Source organism: Stegodyphus dumicola, chromosome 12 (assembly GCF_044657685.1).
Source record: "Stegodyphus dumicola isolate Sdum_Otavi_A_Nest chromosome 12, ASM4465768v1".
Lineage (NCBI taxonomy): Eukaryota > Metazoa > Arthropoda > Arachnida > Araneae > Eresidae > Stegodyphus > Stegodyphus dumicola.
In genome coordinates, this window is record NC_140779.1 from 88175039 (window position 1) to 88196963 (window position 21925).

At 32.0% G+C, this 21925-nt stretch overlaps 1 protein-coding gene across 1 annotated transcript in view; it reads right to left on the bottom strand.

The window, feature by feature from the left end:
- The window catches only part of LOC118200827 (cell adhesion molecule Dscam1-like), a 1398975-nt gene that overhangs the window by 476016 nt on the left and 901034 nt on the right, over positions 1-21925 (bottom strand). Inside the window, exon 4 of the mRNA XM_085827411.1 lies at positions 13074-13223. Within this exon, the coding sequence (XP_085683537.1) occupies positions 13074-13223 (150 nt within the window). The remainder of the gene's footprint in view (positions 1-13073; positions 13224-21925) is intronic.

Here is a 21925-nt window from a genome sequence, read left to right on the forward strand (position 1 = left end):
CCTTCGCCACGAAACAAAATAGACGGTAAGTTATTACAGGTCACGTTCAACTTTCCTGAGAATTTCTAAATGATCGTTAGAAAATGGTTTTTTCCACTTCTGGGGTGGTCGACAGAAATCAGCTGATTACGTTACAGCAGCTACATCCACATCAGCATTCCCCGCTTTGAAACATCCCTTCACGACGATGAGATCTATATATGTTTGATGATAATTTGAGTTTATAACCACAGCTATGATGATAGCCAAGAGATAAACACAAGAACGATATTTAGCGCTGGCTTCCTATCGGGAATTAAAGACATTTGCATTTGTTTTCTTTTTCAGTGCTGGGCAGACAGTAGGGGGATACAAATCTTCCATTGATATTAGTAAACTTTAAGTTTTATGAGCTTGCTGCATAATTCATGTGAATTCTCAAAGCACGATTCCTTGTTAATTTTGTGTACGTCTTTCAAAAGAATTGGTTTTTTATAAGATATGCTCATGTAATACATACCAAAATTTCTGAATAAGTATAAGTCTATATATTTAGAGTTTCAGAAATTTACTACAAAAAAATTACGTATAATTGCTTCAAATTAATTTTTAAAATGCTGTTCAAGAAATCGTTCTGTAATTATTGTTTCAAAAATTATAAAATATGGTTTGAGTAAATATTTATGACTAAGAATATAACTTTCAAGAGAAAATAGTAAGTTATATGCTGAAATACCTGTTTAAACAAAATAAAGGAAATTACTTAAGTAAATATATATATACATACATTCTTTTCAAAGGATTTAAAGCATACCTTTAGCTTTTAAATGATAATGTCTTACTTTAATTACATCTTCGAATGTTTAATTCATCAGCACTCAAATGAATGCACGACGAATTATCATTTCTTAAATGAAGGAAATCCTGTAGGGATTTCATCGACACTCGTTACTCAAGTAAAATTATGATTTAAATGATCCTTAAATATATTTTAAACTGAAATACTTATCCCAAACTAGGATATAATACATGGTTTATAAAAGACTTTTACAGCAAATCTCATTGTTTTTTTCAAGTTTTGAATTTCCAAGGTTTCCGACAATATACATATTGTCAAAATTTTTAAGTCGGTTCATTTCGGAATTAAAATTTATAGTTTTTGCAGATGGCTAAATATGCATATTTATAAATTTTTTCTAAATGAAAATACGTAGAAATTGCTGTACCTTTTCTAATCCCTGCAGTTTAATGCGTCCATTAATGGATTAGACAGAGTTTTGGTTTGTAAACAGATTTCTGAATTATTTAATGAAATAAGGGAAATAAGCTTCGAAAGTGAAATATGAAACGATTTTAAGGTATAGTTTTTAAAGTTTGTTTGTTTGTTTTGTTGGTATAAGCATTTCGGTTATTTTCTTTCGTTTTTCATCAAGGTACTGGAAATGCTCGAAGATTTAACATATAGTATATGAACAATTAAATCGCATTTTAAATTCCAGGCTTCAAGAACATTATAAAATGGATTACCAATGTTTGGAATAAATCATTAGTATTTACAAAAATATTAATAAGTTTATAAAATTAGGGAAATTTATTAAATATTACAAACGTACGCTGTAAAAAACATTGAGACTTTTTGAAAAGTGGTTACAAAAAAATGAGCTATACTTTCTTCTAGAGCTTTCATTTTGTAATAAACAAAAGCTTTGCAGATGATCGAAAAATCATTATAAAATTATTGGGAATATTTGTAAGAACATTAATAATATTAATGTTATAAGTCAAAAAGTTTGTCGTTTATAGAAATGTACTAATACAAGCTAATGTATTTTACTATATTTACTATAAAGGTATAGATGACAAAGCCCACATAAAAACTGATTAATAATATTCTTAGCTATTAGTACTTGTGTAAAGAAACTATGCTTAAAAAGCAAATTTAAAAATGCATTTTAAGTCAAAATTATTGTAATTATACTGAAACATAAGCTGATGTGGACACTAAATGACTTCCATGTACGGCCTATTAAATTATACACACTTTTTGCTGCATTTCATATAAACTTATATCATTATATACAAATTTCTCAATCATTTAGTTCAATTCTCATTTTGCGGCAAGGCGAAAATATACAAAAACTCAAAACAATTTCACTAAAATTTGCAAAATATAAAAGAACAAAATACCAAATACAGTTAACAAATTACAATTAAAGTTAGATTTTCTACACAAAAAGGAGCAATCCGGCCAGCGGGCAAGAAGACACATTTTTTTATGCACAACACTGAAAGCTTACTTTTGGTCGCACTCGAAAAAAAGACACTGAAGATGCAGAAACTGGCTTAATTTACGATTTTCCAAGAGTTCCAAATGTAATCCAAAAGCAGCTTCCTTAGGCTTAGTAAAATTTAAATGAATTTTAAAATGTTGATAATTCTACAGCTATTGCATGTAGATTAACTAAAAGCATCAAAATCTTACCCGGAATATAAGAACTGAGTAATTCAATCACTTTTAAAGCAAAAAATGCACAATTTAACAACATATAAGAATACCTTGTAGAGACATTAGGTTTTTTTTTTTTTTTTTTTTTTTTTTTTTTTTGAAACAGGCAAGATAAAAAATTAGCAACACTTTCGCTGGGAATCGAATCATGGACCTCTGGAATATCGGTCCAGCGTGCAGAACCACTACACCACGAAGGCACGCTAACAAGGCGGGAGAAATGCTTTATAACCTGAATACAAAATTTCAATGTACTGAGGGTAATAGGTTTTAAGTTTTGCGAGATACATACGTAGGTGCACAGGTCACGAAAACGTCTGTTTTGAATCCATTTTAAACCCATTTTTTAATCTGTTTTAGGAAAAAAAGACCTTTATTCTGTCCGTACATACAAAAGCGGTCAAAATGGATATTTTCTTTGAAACATGATGCCCGAAATTCTTCGCGATTACAATATTTCGTTTACTTCGTACACGAAAGTAAAAACTATTAACATAACTAACGCTCAGCACATTTATAGAACATACCATCTTCTTTTTTGCATTTAGCCATTTGTTTCTCTTTTGGTAATCTATCGTTTCTCTTGGGAATTTTGATCTTAGTTATTAAAGCAAGCCTGGATTTGTAATTCGTTATTCATTTCACTTTGAAAATCCTTTAAAAGCATAAGCTCCAGTATTATGTAGGCAATTTAAAGAATGTATAATAATCTTTTAAAACATCTGCTGAATTATTGGTCAAACATCACGCTTCTAAATTTAGGGTTTGCTATTCAAGAAATGTGTGTTCAAGAATGGAATATCTAGAAAATGCATTTGAAACTATTATCTGCATTTTGTGTTCTTCCGAATAAGCATTTCAACAATAAATTTTGATAATATACTTTCATCTAACATGCTTATGCTCTTAATGTGTAAAAAAGCAATTTAAAAAGTGCATTTTAAGTCAAAATTATTGTAATTATACTGAAAAAGTGCTAACGTAACTAAAACTCAGCACATTTAAACGATACACAATCATCTTCTTTTTTTGTAATCAGCCATTTTTTTGTCTCTTTCCATATCTTTCTTTTTTGTCTGCGGATTTGTTAACTCGTTTTGCATCCGTCGCTAAAAACTCTTTTCAGCGCTTAAGCTCCAAGATTAATGTAAGCAATTTCAAGAATATCTAGTAATCTTTAAAAACCTCTGGTAAATTGTTACTTAGCGATTATGCTTCTAAATTTAGGGTTTGTTTTTCAACAAATATGTCTTTGAGGAAGAATGTCTAGAGAATACTCTTGAAACTATTGTTTGCATTCTGTGTTTCCCGAATAGGCATTTCAGCAACAAATTTAAATAATACACTTTCATATAAATATGTTTAATTATATTCCGAAATTCTCTGAAACTTGAAAATGTAAAACTTTGCAGGTATGTGACGACCATCTTCTATCCAATATTTCTGAGAATATAAGCAAATTTTCGAATATGAGAGTATTAGTAAATGTATAGAATATCACCTCTGAAAAGACCATTTCTGAAAGTAGCTAATATTTCTGAGAATATAAATAAATATTCACATTAAGCATTATTTCTCTAAGACGACCATCTCTATAGAAGACCAAAGCTTCTAGAATCGTGGATATCAGAGAAATTGAAAAGCATTTTCCGTAATGTAATTAGGTAAAAAAAAAAAAAAAAACTACACTTTTTCTAATTTTGCCTATATTTATAGTAATGCTTGTAATCTGAAAGTAATTATACATGTAAGTTAAAACATTTTATAAAAAATATATGATATTTAAAATTGAGTAAATATTCTAATAACTGCTAATCCATTGAAAATATCTTTCCCATGCTTATAAAAAGTTTTAAAAAATGTCACAAAAATATCAGTTAAAATTAATAACGAAATAACAAGAATAGCATGGGTATCAACATTTTTAATATATTTAGAAACAAATCTTAGTAAAATGCATATGAAAATTAAATAATGTGCATGCTTTCAGATGTGCAGTGTCAAAAAACAAAACTGGTAAATTTGAGAAAAAATATCGTTATAATGTTTGACAACCGAAGTCCTCCAGAAGATACAGTTTTAAATCCTCAAGATGTGAAACTGGTGAAGTCCTCAGGACGGCTGAAAATCAACATCTTCAGGATATCCCCATATATCCCGAGATATAAACAAGACATCCTCAAGATGTTAAATTACGATATCCTCAGGACATCTGAGAATCAACATACTCAGGATATTCTAAGTATGCCCCGAGATATTGCGACTTAAATAGGACATCATGAGGATATTCTGTGCTATGGGGGTCCTTTGGACTATATCTTGTATTTTGTTTCAGACATTGCTGAAATTCTGGTAACGTACAGCGTTTTCAAATTTTTGGCATTTTCTGTGTCTTGCAATCATATACTAATATTGTCACTTATTAATAAAGGAATCAATTAATTTTCTGTGACTTTCTCAGATGCCCGGAGTAGACACAGTCCTGAAAGTGTCCAATATAATCATATTTGAACGAAATTACATTATCTCAGAAATTTAATAAAAGTAAAAATTTACTCTTTAAATTAAATTCTTTCAAAAAGCCGATTTCTGGGTTATAAATATAGAACCATCCAGCTGTTTTACTCTGAATGAATTCTTAACCATTCGTTCAAGTTCATTTTTTATTAAATGTATTTGTTCTTGGATATTTATGTTATTTTCATTCAAAAAGCTTTTTGTGAGAGAGGAGCGAGTGATATCATTCTTTTCCAAACAATACCTATGTATTTTCTGTTAAAAGAAGACACTTTGGGGCTTGCATCCAAAACTGTGGAATAGTTTCTTTGGAAAGATTCATTTTGCTAAAAATGTTGACTAACTATGACAGGCATCATCATTTAAAACCATATCCAGTATCCATTGGATTTTCTTGAAGCTTTTCACATACACATATATTAATCTTGTTCAGTTAAGGACTTTAATTCCAATTCAGTCCTTCCTAACCTTTTTAAAAGTCTATTAACTTCATTTGTCAATTTTCGTTACTATTTCAGCCGACAGGTGGCGCTACCTTTTAATTCGTTTCTCTTCTTTCAAGTATAAATACAACTGTGACTTCTCCTTCATTGCACAACCACCCAATTGCGCTGCATGTAACCTATTGAATCTACTTATAAACCAGCTAATCCAAGCCATGAAAATATCTTAGACATTATTGTCTCTAATACTTCTATTCCCATCGCTCTTGAAGTCGAATCTGAGCTTACCTCCGATCGCTACTATTGGCGTTATGAAAGAAGACCCTCCAATTATTAAAAGCTATACTAACTGTATCAGTTTGCACAACATCCTGATTAAACATCCTGATTTTGTTTGCACAACATCCTGATTAAACAGCACTCTAATTTCTATGCTGTTTCTACCAAACAGGACATTTAGACATTTACCATGCCATTAAGGTCTTCACTAACACTATTTTGAAAACCTTTCGTGATGCGGCTGTCACTACTATATAACTGACTAATAATAATGTTAAACTCCCTCGAAGCATAAGAGAAATTATTAAAGAACGCAATAGAAAACTTAAACTCTGGCAGCGTAATTGAGATCCAGCTTTAAAACGAGAAATTAACATTTTAGACAGAAGAATTAAACAACTTATTTTTGATTTCAAAAGAGAATCCAAGGAAGAATTCATCTCCAAACTGAACATCTATGATGGCTCACTGGAAATATCTTCAAAATCTCAAGAAGAAGACCATTTACAATAGACCGCTCCATTCTGGTTCTACTATTGCATATTCGATTCCTGAAAAAGTTAACATTTTTGCTGATTACAATGTAGGGTTTATATTTATTTTAACTAACATTTATTTTAAGTTTAAACTATCTTTCCTGTCAAGCCTTACTTTCCCCTGGAATTGCCAATGCCAGAATATGTAAATTTTAGTAGAACGCGCAAGGATTCAAATTATCAGCGGAAGTATTCTGATTTAAATAGAAGGAAACGAGTTCGGTGTGAGATTCTTACTTAGCGAGCGCGGAGGTAGTTAGCGAGAATTGAAGAACCCCGCGTTGCGGCCTATGTGTTTGGCGGGAAGTAGTGGCAATTGTTCCAGTGAGCTTCAAGTCTGCTGAATTAGCAGCGGTATTGTAAAACGCGGTGAGTTAGTTATTTTAGAGAGCCTCGTAGTTAGAATCTTGTCTTTACTTTCTTTGCAGGTTATTATTTTTATTTGACTGCCGAGTTGGCACCGTTTGTAAGCGTCAAGAGAACGCAATTGTAATTCATTACGTTGAATAAAAAGGGACTTAAACCCTTCACAAGCTTCTATCTTTTATACAAGTTTTCACAGTCACCTCTTGGTTGCGTGCAAGTTGGAGGCGCGCAACGTTATAACCTTGAAGAACAATTTACTCCAAACATGGACCTGATGAATCCTATTTTTAAAGATACTCTTAAACGTTATGTTCATTCATGGCTCTATTCTTCCACTGCTCACAATCTTCCCAAGTTTGCAACTCCTTTACAGGTTACTAACATCATTCGTTATCTAAATGTTAAAAAGGCTCCTGGAAAAGATCAAATCACCAATCAAATGCTTCGAAATCTCCCAAGAAAAGCGATTAGTAAACTTACTTGTATCTTTAATGCTTGCCTTAATCTTAATTATTTTCCTAATTTTTGGAAGCAAGCCAAAATTTTTCTTCTGCCTAAAACAGGCAAAGATGTTTCTACACCAGATGGATATAGACCAAACAGCTTACTATCGAACCTAGGGAAAATTTATGAACGTCTCATCCTCAAAAGATTAGAACCTTATATGTATCTTCTGCCGAATTATCAATATGGGTTTCGTAAAAATCTCAGCGCTACTTGTCAACTGATCAGGATTCTGGAATTCGTCGGTTCTTCATTTCATAACAAACAAAGTGTAGCGCTCCTTATGCTAGGCGTGGCAAAAGCCTTTGATCGCGTCATGAGGGGCTTTTCTTCAAGCTCATCAACTTTGGGTTGCCTAGAGAATTAATTCTCCTGATTCATTCCTTTTTGCAACATCGCAAGTTCTTTGTCTCACTAGGCAATGAAACCTCTATTCTGAGACCTATAAGATCTAGTTTCCCGCAGGGAAGCATCCTCAGACCGGTTCTTTACCTGTTTTACATCTCTGACTTTCCTTATCCTGGACTTGACAACTACTCTCTTCTTGCATGCTAGGCCGATGATATGGCGATAGCCATCAAGTCTATCCAAGATAATCATGAAATTAATAAGATGAAAGAATTTCTTTACACTGTAGAAGACTGGTGCACCAAATTGGAGAGTTAAAATTAACGCTAGTAAGTCTCAACTTTTAATCCTTCGCAAAAACAAAAAACGCACCAAGTTTAAAGAAATTTTCCTTTTTCAAGAGCCTGTTCCATTAGTTACAAAAGCCAAATACTTAGAGTGATTCTTAATCATAATCTCACTTGGACCAACCATATTAAGAATAAAATAAAGCCATTGGAATTATGCGCGGATTTCTTCCAATAATTGGAAAATTTTCTAACCTTAGTCTAAGGTTAGTCATATTTATACGACTTATATCCGACCTATTCTTTGTTATGCATCTCCTGCTTGGAATACTGCCTCTCCTAATCAATTACATCAAATTCAAGTAGTGCAGAATAAATTTCTTCTTATTATATCTGATGAACTCTTTCTAATCTGAAATGAACTTCTTCATAGAGATCTTAAGTTTGAAACCATCACGGAATTTATCAAAAGAACAAATGAGAAATTTTTTTCTAAAGCTACTCAATGCGACTATGTGAACTATTTTCAAGTCTTCAACTATGAAATACTCACTAACGACCGCGATATAAGACCACTTAGAGCTCACATCTTCATGGGATGAGGCCACTGCTTCTTCTCTTGCTTCTCAATTGGTAGCTGTAATTTCTTTCATTTTATCTGATGAAGACTGTGCTGTACCCTAAGTTGTTCGGATTTGCTAGAGTAATGCTGTACTGACTGTTGTATGTTGATTTTCTGCTCTATGGGTTGCATTTGTGTAGTTTTGTAGTAATATTGAACTTTTGTTTTTGTTGTATACTATTCTGAACCATGTTTTGCATTTGTCATTTCTCTGAATTGTCAAGGATCCGTTCGGATTTTCTTCAGCTTGTCAAGTTTAGTTCACCTGCCAGATGCCTTTGGCCTCTTTCCTTTTGGTACCCCTCTCATTTTTCCTGTCTCCGTTTACTCTTCCGAGAGGTTTTCCATTTCCAGAATTGATTATGTCATGTGCCCTTGGGCTTAATTTAAGGAACCGGCAACGTTGCGCCTGCAATAGCTCGGTAATACAGATCTGTCTAAGTGTCCTTCATTGCACAATTGTGCATCCATTCAAGCGTCCTCGTACTATTCATCATAACCCTGCATATTAAACTTCGCCAACGCAGGCCGTAAGAGCAATAGCCTCATTTTTCTTCCTGCTCAAAGCACAGTGCCTCGAAGGCCTCAAAGCACAGTGCCAACCTAGAGGTCAGAACATCTAGCGGTTGATGCCTCAAGAACCACCAGCGATGTCCCTTCATTACAGATTTCTTTGGTTCTGATGGAGAGGGGCCTGTACCCGTTTGCCGTCAAAATACACAGAATCTTGACTAAAATCCTGCATCAAACACAAGGTTATTGCGCTGCTAACTTTATGTAAATAAAGCAGTACAAAAGAATATCGAATTCACATTTCGTAATTACATAAATTTTTTTCAGTTCTCTTTAAGTGAAGTCCTTGCTTAATTGTCAAACGTTCAACATTTATGGAATAAAAAAATTAAAATATGGTATGTCCGTGATAAATATTTATTATAATCGTGCAAACAATGGTGCACGATCTGAATCGACAACCGAACTGAAACGTTTCCTTTTACTTTGTTCTCAATATTTATAACAATTTTTTAAAGCTGCAAATTTCGACCATTGTAATTCAAAAGTTGTATTACTGGGTATAAAATGTTAAATATGTTATAAAAACATACGTACCTCTGCTCGACCTATCCATGAGAAATAGTGACATTAGTCAAAAGAGAAGGATTACAAATCAGAGCAAATATCATCCTATTAAAGCTTCGACTAGGAATAACTGCGCTTCAGACAACATTCGCACGCCATTTCTATTTAAGAAGATTATTATTCTATTAAGAAGGCGTAAGGAGGGGGAGTGTCTTAATGGGATCCAAATCATTCGTTTTTATATTTCGCATTATAAACAACGCGATTACGTCGAGCCTCTTGTCCTCTTAAAGAGGAAATGCGAATTTGTACTTCGCGAATTTACCGTTCGGAACGTAATTTTTTTTAAAAAAATTTGGTTCAGTTTTTGTTTCTTATTATTTCCTGGAGCGATGCTGAGTTCTTGGGTGCTGCACTCAGAGCTCTTAGGGCTGTCCTAAGCATAGCTTGGGAATCGGTGAATTCGGTTATTACGTAACTCTTAAATACATATTTATACATTGATATGTAAATTCGTCTTCTTTAATATCTGAATTAGGCGATTCATCAGTTTTTTGCCAATAGATTATGTTTTACTTCTGCCGCAAGTGTGAATATGGTGTTAAATGGTCTGAAACAGGACGCCTCAGGGGCACTTTTATGCGGCCTGGAAATACATTTCAGTTATGTATCGGTTGTAAATTCGGTGTTGCAAAGATTTCTCAGTATTACTTAGTTAAAGCTCAAGTTTATACCATTACTTCCTTTTACGAAGCAAAGGAGGTATTGTAATCGCGAAAATTTTCGGGTATCATATTTCAACGAAAGTATCCATTCTGACCGCTATCGAATATAAATTAACGATGTTTTTGTGTGACATCTGCATGTAAAGAGAAAATAAAGGATTTTTTTCCCTAAACAGATTATAAAATTGATTTAAAATGAATTCGGAAAAGAATTTTTCGTTAGGTTTGTACGTACGTACCTACGCATGTATATACGTAACTCGTATAACTAAAAAACGAGTAGCCTCAGAACGTTGAAATTTTGTGTGTAGGACTGCTACAACATGTACTTGTGCACTCCCATTTTTGTTGCAATCGGCCGCACCAAAAGTATATATATATACTATATAGCCACTCTGTTACTCGGCTCGGTGATCTCAATTTTTTTTTATTCTTATTTGTTGGTAAGTTGCACATTTTTTTTGCTTTAAAAATAACTGAATTATGTTGTTTTTATCTTCTGGTTAAGGTTTCTATGCCTATAATTTATCTACATGCAATAGTTATAGAATTAACAACAATCTAAAAGTTGTTTAAGTGCGGCTAAGCCTAATATTTTTACCATTTTATATTTTTCTATAGTTTTTCAGTTTTTTATGTATTTTTGCCGTGCGGCAAAATGACAACAGAATTAATTGAATGAGACATATATCTCTAATGAAATTCGAGGAACTGGGTTTAAATGAAATGCAGAAAAATATGCGCAGAATTTAATATTCCGTACAAGGAAGTCATGTGGTGTATACAACAGATTTTTTCCTTTATCATTAAAAAGGTACATGAATACTGATCAGGAAATTCTATAAATTCAGCTAATTAACTTAAAATGTGATATAAGTTAAATATATCTTGTTATTTTGATAAGCCTAAGGAAAAGTAGGCATAAACCTATTTATCCAAACAAAGTTGTGAAGTAGACACCACAGGACTTCCTTGCACAGACTATTAAAGTGTACACATTTCTTATTGCACTTCATTGAAACTTATTCAAAAAATTCAGTTCTCATTTCGCGGCAAGGCAAAAATACATGAGAACTTAACATTTTTATTAAAAATGGTAAAAGGCAGGTAAACCTAACAAACCAAATATAGTTAAACAGAGTCAAAAACAATTTTTACAATTAAAATTTAAACTTCAACTTTAAAACAACCAATTCGGCCAACGAGCAGGAAAACAAAATTTTAAGTTAACGTTTTGTCCCACTGGAGAAAGAGACTTTGAAGTTGGTGCACCAGCTGACTTAATTCTCTCTTCTACTAAGTGTTACAAATTTTAAAATGCTTGCCTCGTTCAGCCTAGCACCAATTAATAAATTTTTAAAGTGTCAATAATTCTACAAGTATTGCAAAAGCTTAACTAAAGAATAACTAACTAAAGAATAAAAACCTTAATCCGGACATGAGAACAACTGAATTCAATCATTTTTTAAAACAAAATAATCAGAATTTATCAGCATGTAGGAATAAAAAGCTCACAGAGCAGAGTAAAATGGTGGGTATGTGTATGTATGTATATATATATATATACATATATATGTAACGTGTGGCGCCGCCGATTTTAACAAAAAAGTGAGGTGCACAAGTAGATGCTACAGAAGTCCCACATACAAATTTGCAAAATTCTGCATCTCATCTTGAGTTATGCAGACGTGAGTTCATACGTGAGTTCTTACGTTCATACAGAAATCACGGAAAAATTCCATTCAAATCCATTTTAAATTCATTTTACGATCTGTTTTGAAAAAAAAAATAGTTCTTTATTCTGTCCATACGTACAGATAACAATGAAAAAATCGTCTAAATGGATTCGAAAGCGGTATGGATATTTCCACTGACATATGAAATCGAAATTTTTCGCAATTACAATACTTCATTTAAAGAGACATTAGTTATTTTTGAAGCAGGAGAGATGAAAAATGAGCAACACCTGGACTCGAAACACGGGCCTCTCGAATACGTTCCGAGCGTGCTGACACTACACTACGAAGGCATGCTAAGAAGGCGGGAGAAATAGCTTATAAATTTACTTCGTAAAAGAAAGTAATAAATAAGCTCAGGTGCGAATTTTTGCACTTAGAGCAATAGCTTTGTTTGGGAATGAATAACAATGAAAAAATCATCTAAATGAATTCGAAAGCAGTCTGGATATTTCCACTGATGGAATACGCGCAGGGGATCATTTATATCGGCAGGCACTTCGACTAAAAAAAATAACCAGCAAAATTTGACAATGCGTATGGATTTAAATGAAACAGAATCAAACGAAGAATTAAATGTTTTGATTAATTTATTCTTAAAGTTACGAGGAGCTTAAATAGCAGATTAGTCAATTAGGTTGATATTGATTTCCTTTCATGTATGAATTCACATGCCTTTGCAAGAGAAAAACAAGCGCATGCACCAGCAAAACTCTCTCTGAGAATAATCATTAGGCACAGAATCAGTGCAGCAAAACATGAGGCAGCTATGAAATTCTTTCCTCTATGCATGCCAGATTTAGCATATAAATCTAGGTGCTGAATTCCGCCTTACTGGAAACTAAGAAACAACTCTGATATCTCCAAAATGCTGAACATTGAATGAAAAAGACTACCAAAATTTGTCACTTACTGTTTATTACATGGACATAAATGATTTCAGTAATAGGAAGTTATAACATATTAAAAATCTGTGAATTAAATATAGCGGGATTTTTGCTTAGTATTTAATCATGTCTTGTACTGAATAACGGACAGAAATTTTACGATTTCAAGTTTAATTATCTGCAAATTTTATGAAAAAAGCACGAAGCACTAGAATTTAATGTATAAAGTTTGCAACAGGAAATGCTAAGGGTGCTTACCAGTTACAATGAGTTTTCCGGACGTTTTACTAAGTTGTATATCACCGCTGAGTTTGTGTTTGGTGAGACAGCGGTAACTTTTGAAGCCGTCCGATATCATAGCATTTCTTATTAACAATTCTCCATTCGGTAGAATACTGTAACGTCCACCTGAAAATAATTATGAAACATTTAAAATGAAAAGTATAAATATTTTAGCTCATGCAATGGGCAGTATGCAAGGAACACAGAAAATAAGTACAAATACACAGAAAATACGTACAAAGTCACATTAATAATGCTAAAACAAGGAACATATAATAGAATGATTTTGATGAATTTCATTTTACCACCTAATTTTAAGAATTCATTATCAAATCACCGTCAAATCGAAATTTAAATAGAAATGTAGTTTAGTTCAAATCTTCAAATAGAATTGAAGAGAAAATTGTTATCGCTATGTTTAAGGTAATACAAGTTACGAAAAAACACTCTTTGCTGAACGACAATGCACCCGTTAACACGGGTGGATTTGGAAAGCAATTTCTAAAGAAAAACGTGTGCTAGTTTTCAACCACCATTCATATTCATCCGATTTGATGCCGAATGACTGTTTTTTTAATCCCCAAAATCAAATTTCACATGATGGGTCAACGCTCCGTAACGTAAATTCCAGCCGTAGTTGAAATTTCAGCCGTAGTTGAAATTTCAGTTGAATAACATCCCAGGTAAGAACATTTCTAACAGTTTATATGGTTGCATTGTACTCAGGTGAGGGCGGAGACTATATAGAGCTCCTGAAGTATTAAAATCTTCATCTTAAATTTACTCTAGTTTTTATTAATCCGGTCTTGGAACTTTCCGACAGATGGTGCGCAGTTTCTACAAAGTATAAGTTTTACATGCATATAAGAATCATTTTTTGGCACATAGAATTTTGTTAAGCGTTACTTAATGATAAACAAAGAAACTTACTGATAAACAAAGAAAATTACTTAAAACGTTCATTTATAAACAAAGAAAAAACTAAGAATTAAGAAAATATGAAGCCATATAACAATAATTTTTTCGTGTTTTTAAAATTTTTAAAAACATTTTTGATAATAAAACAAATAATTCACAAAGTAAACTTAAATGTTACTTGCAGAGAACCTACATCTATGCTAGAAATTTTTATTATTATGGTTTGTAAATGTACAAATATGCCTGTCTAAGTTGTAAAGCTATGATATTAAGTGGATAAGTGCATCTTTAATAATCTATTCCTTTGAAAATATTTTTGCACTTGTCATGGAAAATTTCAAATTTCGATCGAAATACAATACGCGAAACATACTTAAAACTATAATCTCATTTAGCGAAATCGAAATTGGGGCATCTAAATCTATTTAGTAGCAAAGAATTCGAAGCAAAAGAAAATCCACTGACTCTCATTGAAATATAGGTTTGCAAAAGCCAATATAATTATTTTCCAGTGGAGTTCAGATTCCATTATATACGATATAAATATGTTAAACTTCTCCAATTATTCAGATACTGTAGTTATCTTATTGGATCTTCGCTCCTTTGATCTTGCCTTGATGGAACGAAGGAAATGGACGGATAAGTCAAAATCTATTAACCTTCGATGCTGCGTCATTCCATCAAAATTTCCAATTGAATTCCTAAAGAGAATCTATTAAAGACTTTATGGAAATTCTGGCTAAGGGATCAAGCACAAAGCGATACATGAATGCAGCATTCTTGGAACGAATGGTTCAAAACTTTGCTTCAATAGAAGGAAAGTATTTCATGATGATACCTCAGATGGCTGGCGAATGCCATTTATTGATCGTATCGAATGGTCCTATAGAAATATCGTTAAGAGATTTCTTACAGTTTATTGGTGGTCTTCTGTTCACTGAAAAACCTTTACCTCCCATTCTATAAAAGTGCAAAATAAAAGAATTCTCGTCTATTGCTTTTAAACTTAGTTCTATATAGCTGCTTGTTTTTTGACAGCATATAAGATTTTTTTAATAACGTGCTTTCATATTTATCCCGAATACGTATAATCATTACTAATACAAAAATTACATAATGCTACAAATTCTTCATGCTTGATAATACTGAAAAAATCCTATTTCAAAAACATTCAACAAAATATTATGTTTGTTGAACTTTGAATGAAAACCATCCAATGAAACGTTAACGAAAACAACTCTCTGCATAATGTTTCACTGTATATTATTTATTTGATTCATAATAACTTTACAGATGTTAAAAGTGAATAATCTCCAATCCTATATAATCATCGCTTAATGGTAATTACATATGACTGCACGCTGGCTCTGAAGTATTTTTACACATGATATAGATAGGAAGAAAAAGAAGATATACAAGCACTATAGTTGATACCTGACGAATCTATATTTTTAATACAGTTAAATATATTTAGAGCATGTGGTAAAAATATATTAATCCTGAATTCTAAGACTGATTTCTGTGATTTGATAGAAAATTACTGCGTAAATTTGTGGAAAAACTATCTGAAATCTTTCAGATTTCATATTTAACGTTTTGTGTGTTACTTTCATGTATTAAATATCATGTTTATAATCAAAAATTCGTTAAAGTTTTACAAAAGATGAAATAAACAATAAAGCATATTCAAAATTACAAGTTTGGGCTTCCAGATGCCCGTATTCGAGTGGAGGGTACGTTATTCAAAATTTGATATATCTAGATACGGTTGTTTTTCCCAGTGCGAGAAGCATACATATATTTATGCAGATTCTTTATTATTTAATTTCTTTAAATATAATGCAGGGCTGTAATATTTGGTGGTAACAATTTGAAAAGTGAAACGCAGTTTAAAATGAACCAACGCAAAATGCCAAAACGAAATTAATAGCACTTCTGGGCTGGGGTGAAAAACGAAAGGCAACATGCTTCCCTTTTGTATGTTTCTTAGAGGTATTACTTTGATATACCTTAGATATATCCATTTCTCATCTAAAAATTTAATCCAAACGACTAAATTTTATATTTTATTACTTTTATTTCGATATATTGCAGTCTATTTAATTAATTTTTTTTAGAAATTTTGTCCACTTATCTTTTATATGATCATGTTATTAAACATTTAAATCTTTTCAAGAACTAATTCTGTAATTAATGTCTAGATATACTAGTATTAAGTAAAATGGATGCACGTGACGCTGTTATTGGGAAAATACAGACCTATTTGGCTACCAGTATTTGGATATAAATTTTAGGTAAAACGCATCCATTTATTTAAAAGTGCCTGTAGTCTTTAAATTAAAATTTCAAATCATAATTTTAATTGATACCGCTGTGCATTAATTTTTCGATAAGTATATTTTAGCCTTATAAGACCAATTTTGACAATATGCATGTGAAACCTGGACCGTGACGCGGATGAATGAGGATATGTTAAGCATTTTTGAAAAGAAATATTTGAGAAGTATTTTGGAGGAATACAAAAAGATGGTGTGTGGCTTAGATCAAATTTCGAGCTAGATCTCTCATATAAGGGACCTGACATCATTAATTTCCTTAAAAAAAGTCTTAAGGGGACTCATACACCTTAAAATTCATAAGATGTTCGAGTGACTGTTGCAAGAACTGGGATAACTTACTTATTTTAAAAGCAATTACTACCAACTTTTTACAGCTGACTACATAATATAGCTGCTTGCTGAAATAGTCATCAGAAAGTTTGTGTTATCACAGATATTTTTATAATTTAATTCGCTTTGTGACAACATTTTCCTTCATGTTTCCAACTTGCGCGCACAGTTTAAAACATACTGTTTCATAATTCAATTCGATATTTAATATATAGCTTTTATAACATTTGGAAACTACTGTGAACCTAAAATTCTGAAAATTTCGTGTTAAATTTTTATTTTATTTTGAGTTGAGTTTATAAAATGTATTTTATTAAAAAAATTTGTAATGTTTTTGTCCATAAAATTTTTCAATATTAAAATATTCATCAGATTGTTGGTTCCGTTAGAAAGTAGAGCCCATATAAAGAATTCCATCCAGTTTCAAGTTTGTACCATTAGCAATTTTTAAAATATCATGCGCGCAAGGTGGAAACATGGCGAAATATTTTGTCACAAAGAGAATTAAATTACAAAAATATTTGTGGCAACACAAACTTTATGGTTACTGGTTTCCAAAGCAGCTATATTATGTAGTCAGCTGTAAAAAGTTGGAAGTAATTTCTTTTAAAATAAATAAAATATCCCACTTCTTGCAATAGTCACATATTCGAAAATTATGAGGGGTTTAAGGTGTATGAGTCCCCTTAAACGCTAGACCAACAGGTACATGGAAAAAAGGCAGACCAGATCTAAGGTGGTTAGACTGCTAGATAATCGATAGCAGGGAGCAGATTGCCCCAAAAGTATCTTGAGAATTCCAAGGCCCACCCTGGGTTGTCGGGGCATTGAGGAAGAAAGGATGTAGTATACTGTAGTTAAAGAATAATATGTTTTCAGTGATTAACTTACAAGCATCTACAAGTAGCTTGCAAATTTCAAACTTTAGATTTTTAGTAAGCAGTAAAAATTTGTTTGTGTGCTTTACTAATATGAAAAAGCACAGAAAATTTCCTGCCTAAAGGATTGAATTCTTTGGTTCGTACTTCTTAAGGAAAAGTGGAGGCATTCCTTTTTTAAAGGATGCATCAATTTTATGCTTAAAAAGCATGAAACTGGAGTGATGATATTTGCATTGGCGGCGTGACTCCATGTGGTAACTGGTATTGGTTGCGTTTGCTAAGGTTGCATATTACTTACTGCGTATAGAACGAAAATACATTTAATATAAATCTATCAAAAGTTCTAATACAATACATAACAGCATTGAAGGCATAGAAACGATTGTTGTAGGTTATTGGCCTTATTGGATATTAGAATCTTGCTCTGAGATGATTCTCTCCAGTCGAGAGTTTTAGAGCATTCTGAGTTCATGCCTTGTCTAAAAAGCTTGCAGACTGAGTTAGTCACATCTTTTTAATTTTTCTGTTATATTTTATGTTCTCTGATTCGTTATAATTGAAACGTTATCAGAGGAGCAACAGGATCATTGGTCCGTAAGCCTCCCTATAAAATAGAGGCTTTGGTGACAGACACAGGGCAGATTGATAAAATCCCTTGACGCTGGCCGTGAAGTTATGATTCTTGTAATGTCAAGTGGAGCCGTAACTGAAAAAATTTTCTCTTCTGGAATGTCAGAGCATGTCATCTCACACCTCGTGAACACTACGAATAGTGACGGACCCCACACATGAATTTCTTATCTTTGTGTGGTTCGCCTCAACATTTTGAACCTATAAATATATTGTTTGTTCGAGAATGAAGAATGAAGTAAATGTATAGGTATATTATTATTAAGTACTAACAATACTGTTATTGTTACTAATACTGCTTTAATGAGCATAATCAGAACTAGGCTTAGTACTAGTAATTAGAACTAGGCAGTATTATGGACAAAAATATATCCTTAACCAAGGTCTTGGGCACATTATAGATGAGAGCATGTCTTTACCAGCGTTATAACAATTTTGATGAAACAAACCGCGAATAATAAATAGATCCAACGCTCGTCTACCTTTCTTCTCTTGTCATCAAGGCCTCTTGATATGACTTCACTTTCGAAGGCTTATAAGCATACTCGAGTCATAAAGACACTAACTATCTATTTATAAACATCCATGCCTTCCCTGAGATTCAAACACTGTTGCAATGATATTTCAGTCGCACCGACAACCACTGTATTGAGTAGAGCTATACCTATTGATATTAAATTTTTAGCCTATTTCAACGTTTGATATTAATTTTGTTATCTCTAGAGTATCGTAATTGAACATTCTAACTAATATAAATCTATAATTTTTTAAATAAACATAAAAGCACTTCTTTCTTTACATAGGAAAAGACATGTAGGGAATGTTTTTAAAGATGCCTTAAACGTATTTTTTCAATATCGCTTTGCAAAATGCAAAATTGAAGTTGTATTGAAAAGAGGGAAATATTATTTTTTACTTGCTATTTCCAATTTTCCTGTAATTGTTCTCTTGAAACGGAAAGCAAAAATGTTTTTTTTTTTTTTTTTTTTTTTTTTTTTTGTTTGTGTGATTATGAAGAGAAAGGAAAACGCGAAACAAAAAATTTCGCTTTGTTTCGAAAGAAATGTATCCAATTTTCAGTCTCAGATTCCAAGATTTAGATATTAATATTCGAAGAGCTAGAAAATGTAAAGATTAATTAATTACAGAAATTTCTAAATCTGTAACTCTGACTCGCACTAGCACTTCGGGAAAAAATATATAATTTAATAATTTATTCACAACAGAAGAGTTGCAGATTAGAAGAAAAAGTTTCTAATCATCTTATTATTATCTTCTGCTTAAATGTTACGTAACACGAATTTTTCTAAGAAAATAACCTTAGAGTTCCACATCATTTAATTAATTCCGTGCTGTTTTAATCATACGTTTTCAAAACTTCTAATCTCAGTTAAAAAGACCCAAACCTAATATATTATAAAAGATATTTACAAAGTTTGAGTTTCGGTAACATGAAGGAAAATAACAACCTGCTAAATTATTAATTACAAGGCAGATAAGAATGTTGAAAGATGTAAGAGACAGATAAAAGCAAACAGAAAAAGAAAATTTGCTCAAAATTAAGAAAAGAATTATAATACCGACTGAATTTCTTTCATCAAATTTTCCTTAAAAATAATCGTTAGTACGAGATTATAAATTTCGACTTTTCGTTACTAAATTTGCTTCTGAATTTATCCTTTTTTGTTAGTTTACTTTAAATTGATTGATTGATCGTTTCTTTTGTAATTCGAAACTCCTCCCCACTTTTAAGTTTAAATTGTAACACGCAAAATTTGATCAGTTCTGATTTTAAACTTTAAACTTTGAATGAGGGTTACAACAGCATATTACTACTCAGAATTTTACACAGAGTTAAAAAAAATTAATATATAAAATGAAATTTAAAAAAAATCTGACGTCTTTCAGATTTTATATTACGCCCAAAGAGGAGTTTTTTTAACGTTTTGTGTGCGTCTTTATTAAATATCATGTTCTTCGCACTTAAATCATAAAATTCAATTTAACAGCAATATCGCAAAATAATTTAAAAAGAAGATAACTTTAGAATTTCCGATACACAGTCTCGCGCTCTGGAGATAATGTTTTTGGGGTACAGTGTTGCTATTGCTAGCTTTGATATCATCGAGTTTCTTAAACAAAAACTCATAAATGCTTTACAAAGTAGGAAATGGATAATAAAACAAATTCCAAATTTGGGCTGCCAGATAATATTCGGGTGGAGACATACGTTATTCAAAATTTGATGGCTCTAGGTACCGTTGTTTTATCACAGTGCGAGAAACATACATACATTTATGCAGTTTCTTCCTTATTTAATTTCTTTAAAGTTAATACAGGACAATAATATTTGGTGGCAACAATCTGAAAAATGATTCAGACTTTTAAAGTTTTCAATGCAAAATTCCGAAATGAAATTAATATCCTGTTTCGGGTGACGTCCTTTAGAGTTAAAATACGGCACTTATATATTCGAAAAAAATCTGTCACGAATTCCATTAAGAATGGATCTTTTCTTTACTACGGTATATTTCTATTAAACCTAAAATATTTAGAATTTCCTTTTTACTGAATTTTGGTCTTTGGAACATATGCAGGTTCAGAATGTACTTAAGCAAAATAATATCCTTGTGTTTGGCCAAAGAATAGCAGAATATTTTTGCTCCTGGCGAAAAGGAACATGTATCTCTTCGCTCTAAAAATGTGTGTGTTCGAACATTCAGTTGACTATTAAACTGATGCCAAACATTAGATTGCTGTTTTGTCTAATTTTAAGTTTTACTCTGGCATGTTTCTGTTATCTCTTGAAATTCAGAATGAATTATAAATGATTCGATTCCTAAAATGAATAACCGAGAAGGATTCCTAAAATGAATAACTGAGAAAGATTTATAATTGAAATTAGTTAGTTAAAATATTATTTTTATTATGCCTTTACCTTAATGCGTATAGAGAGATTTCTTAATATAAAAGTCGAAGTTTTATTGCAGATCTGAAAACTCTCTTTTTCCTCTAGCTAAGTCCTTAAACTTCGCTGTTTACTTTTATTATCCTCCGCTTTTAGATAGTATCATCTTCAGTTTCATTTATAACATTGCTTGATACGACAGTTTCTAAATGATTGAACGATTGTTTCTGGCTGATTTTTTTCATGGTTGAGGACTTCACATTTACCTTTAGCTCACTCAATAAGTATAGCTAAATTAAAGACCAACTATATAGGAATATTTGGCGATATTTAGCCGGATTTATAAGGCGATTAAAAATTCGGCTTATAGACGACTTTTTAATTTTTGCTGGAATTTTCTTATCTTTCGGTTTACACACTGGAAGCTTATAATTGGTATATAATTAGAATGCGGATGGGCTTGATTAGTTTTTTCTAAGCAGTGTTAGACCTTCCGACGAATTTTTAACTCTTTCACAACCAATCCTCATCACGGCCCTACATTGAAATAACCAGAACTGCCCGAAAACGGCCAAGATTGCAATCTTGTTTTCTTCCCTCCTCCTAAGGTATAACCTTAGGAGTACAGTAGCAAGTACAGTTGCCCCAAATGCATTGTATCAGTTTACTGCAGACAGCTTGTCCTAAGAGGTTTCTTATCTTTTGGTTGCTCGTGACATTTCGTTGTTGATTCTTTTGTGGTACAGTGGGCTTTTAAGCTTTAAACAGCAATATAAGTGCAGTTTAAAAATTTAAGTATTATATTTATTTTTAATCAATTTA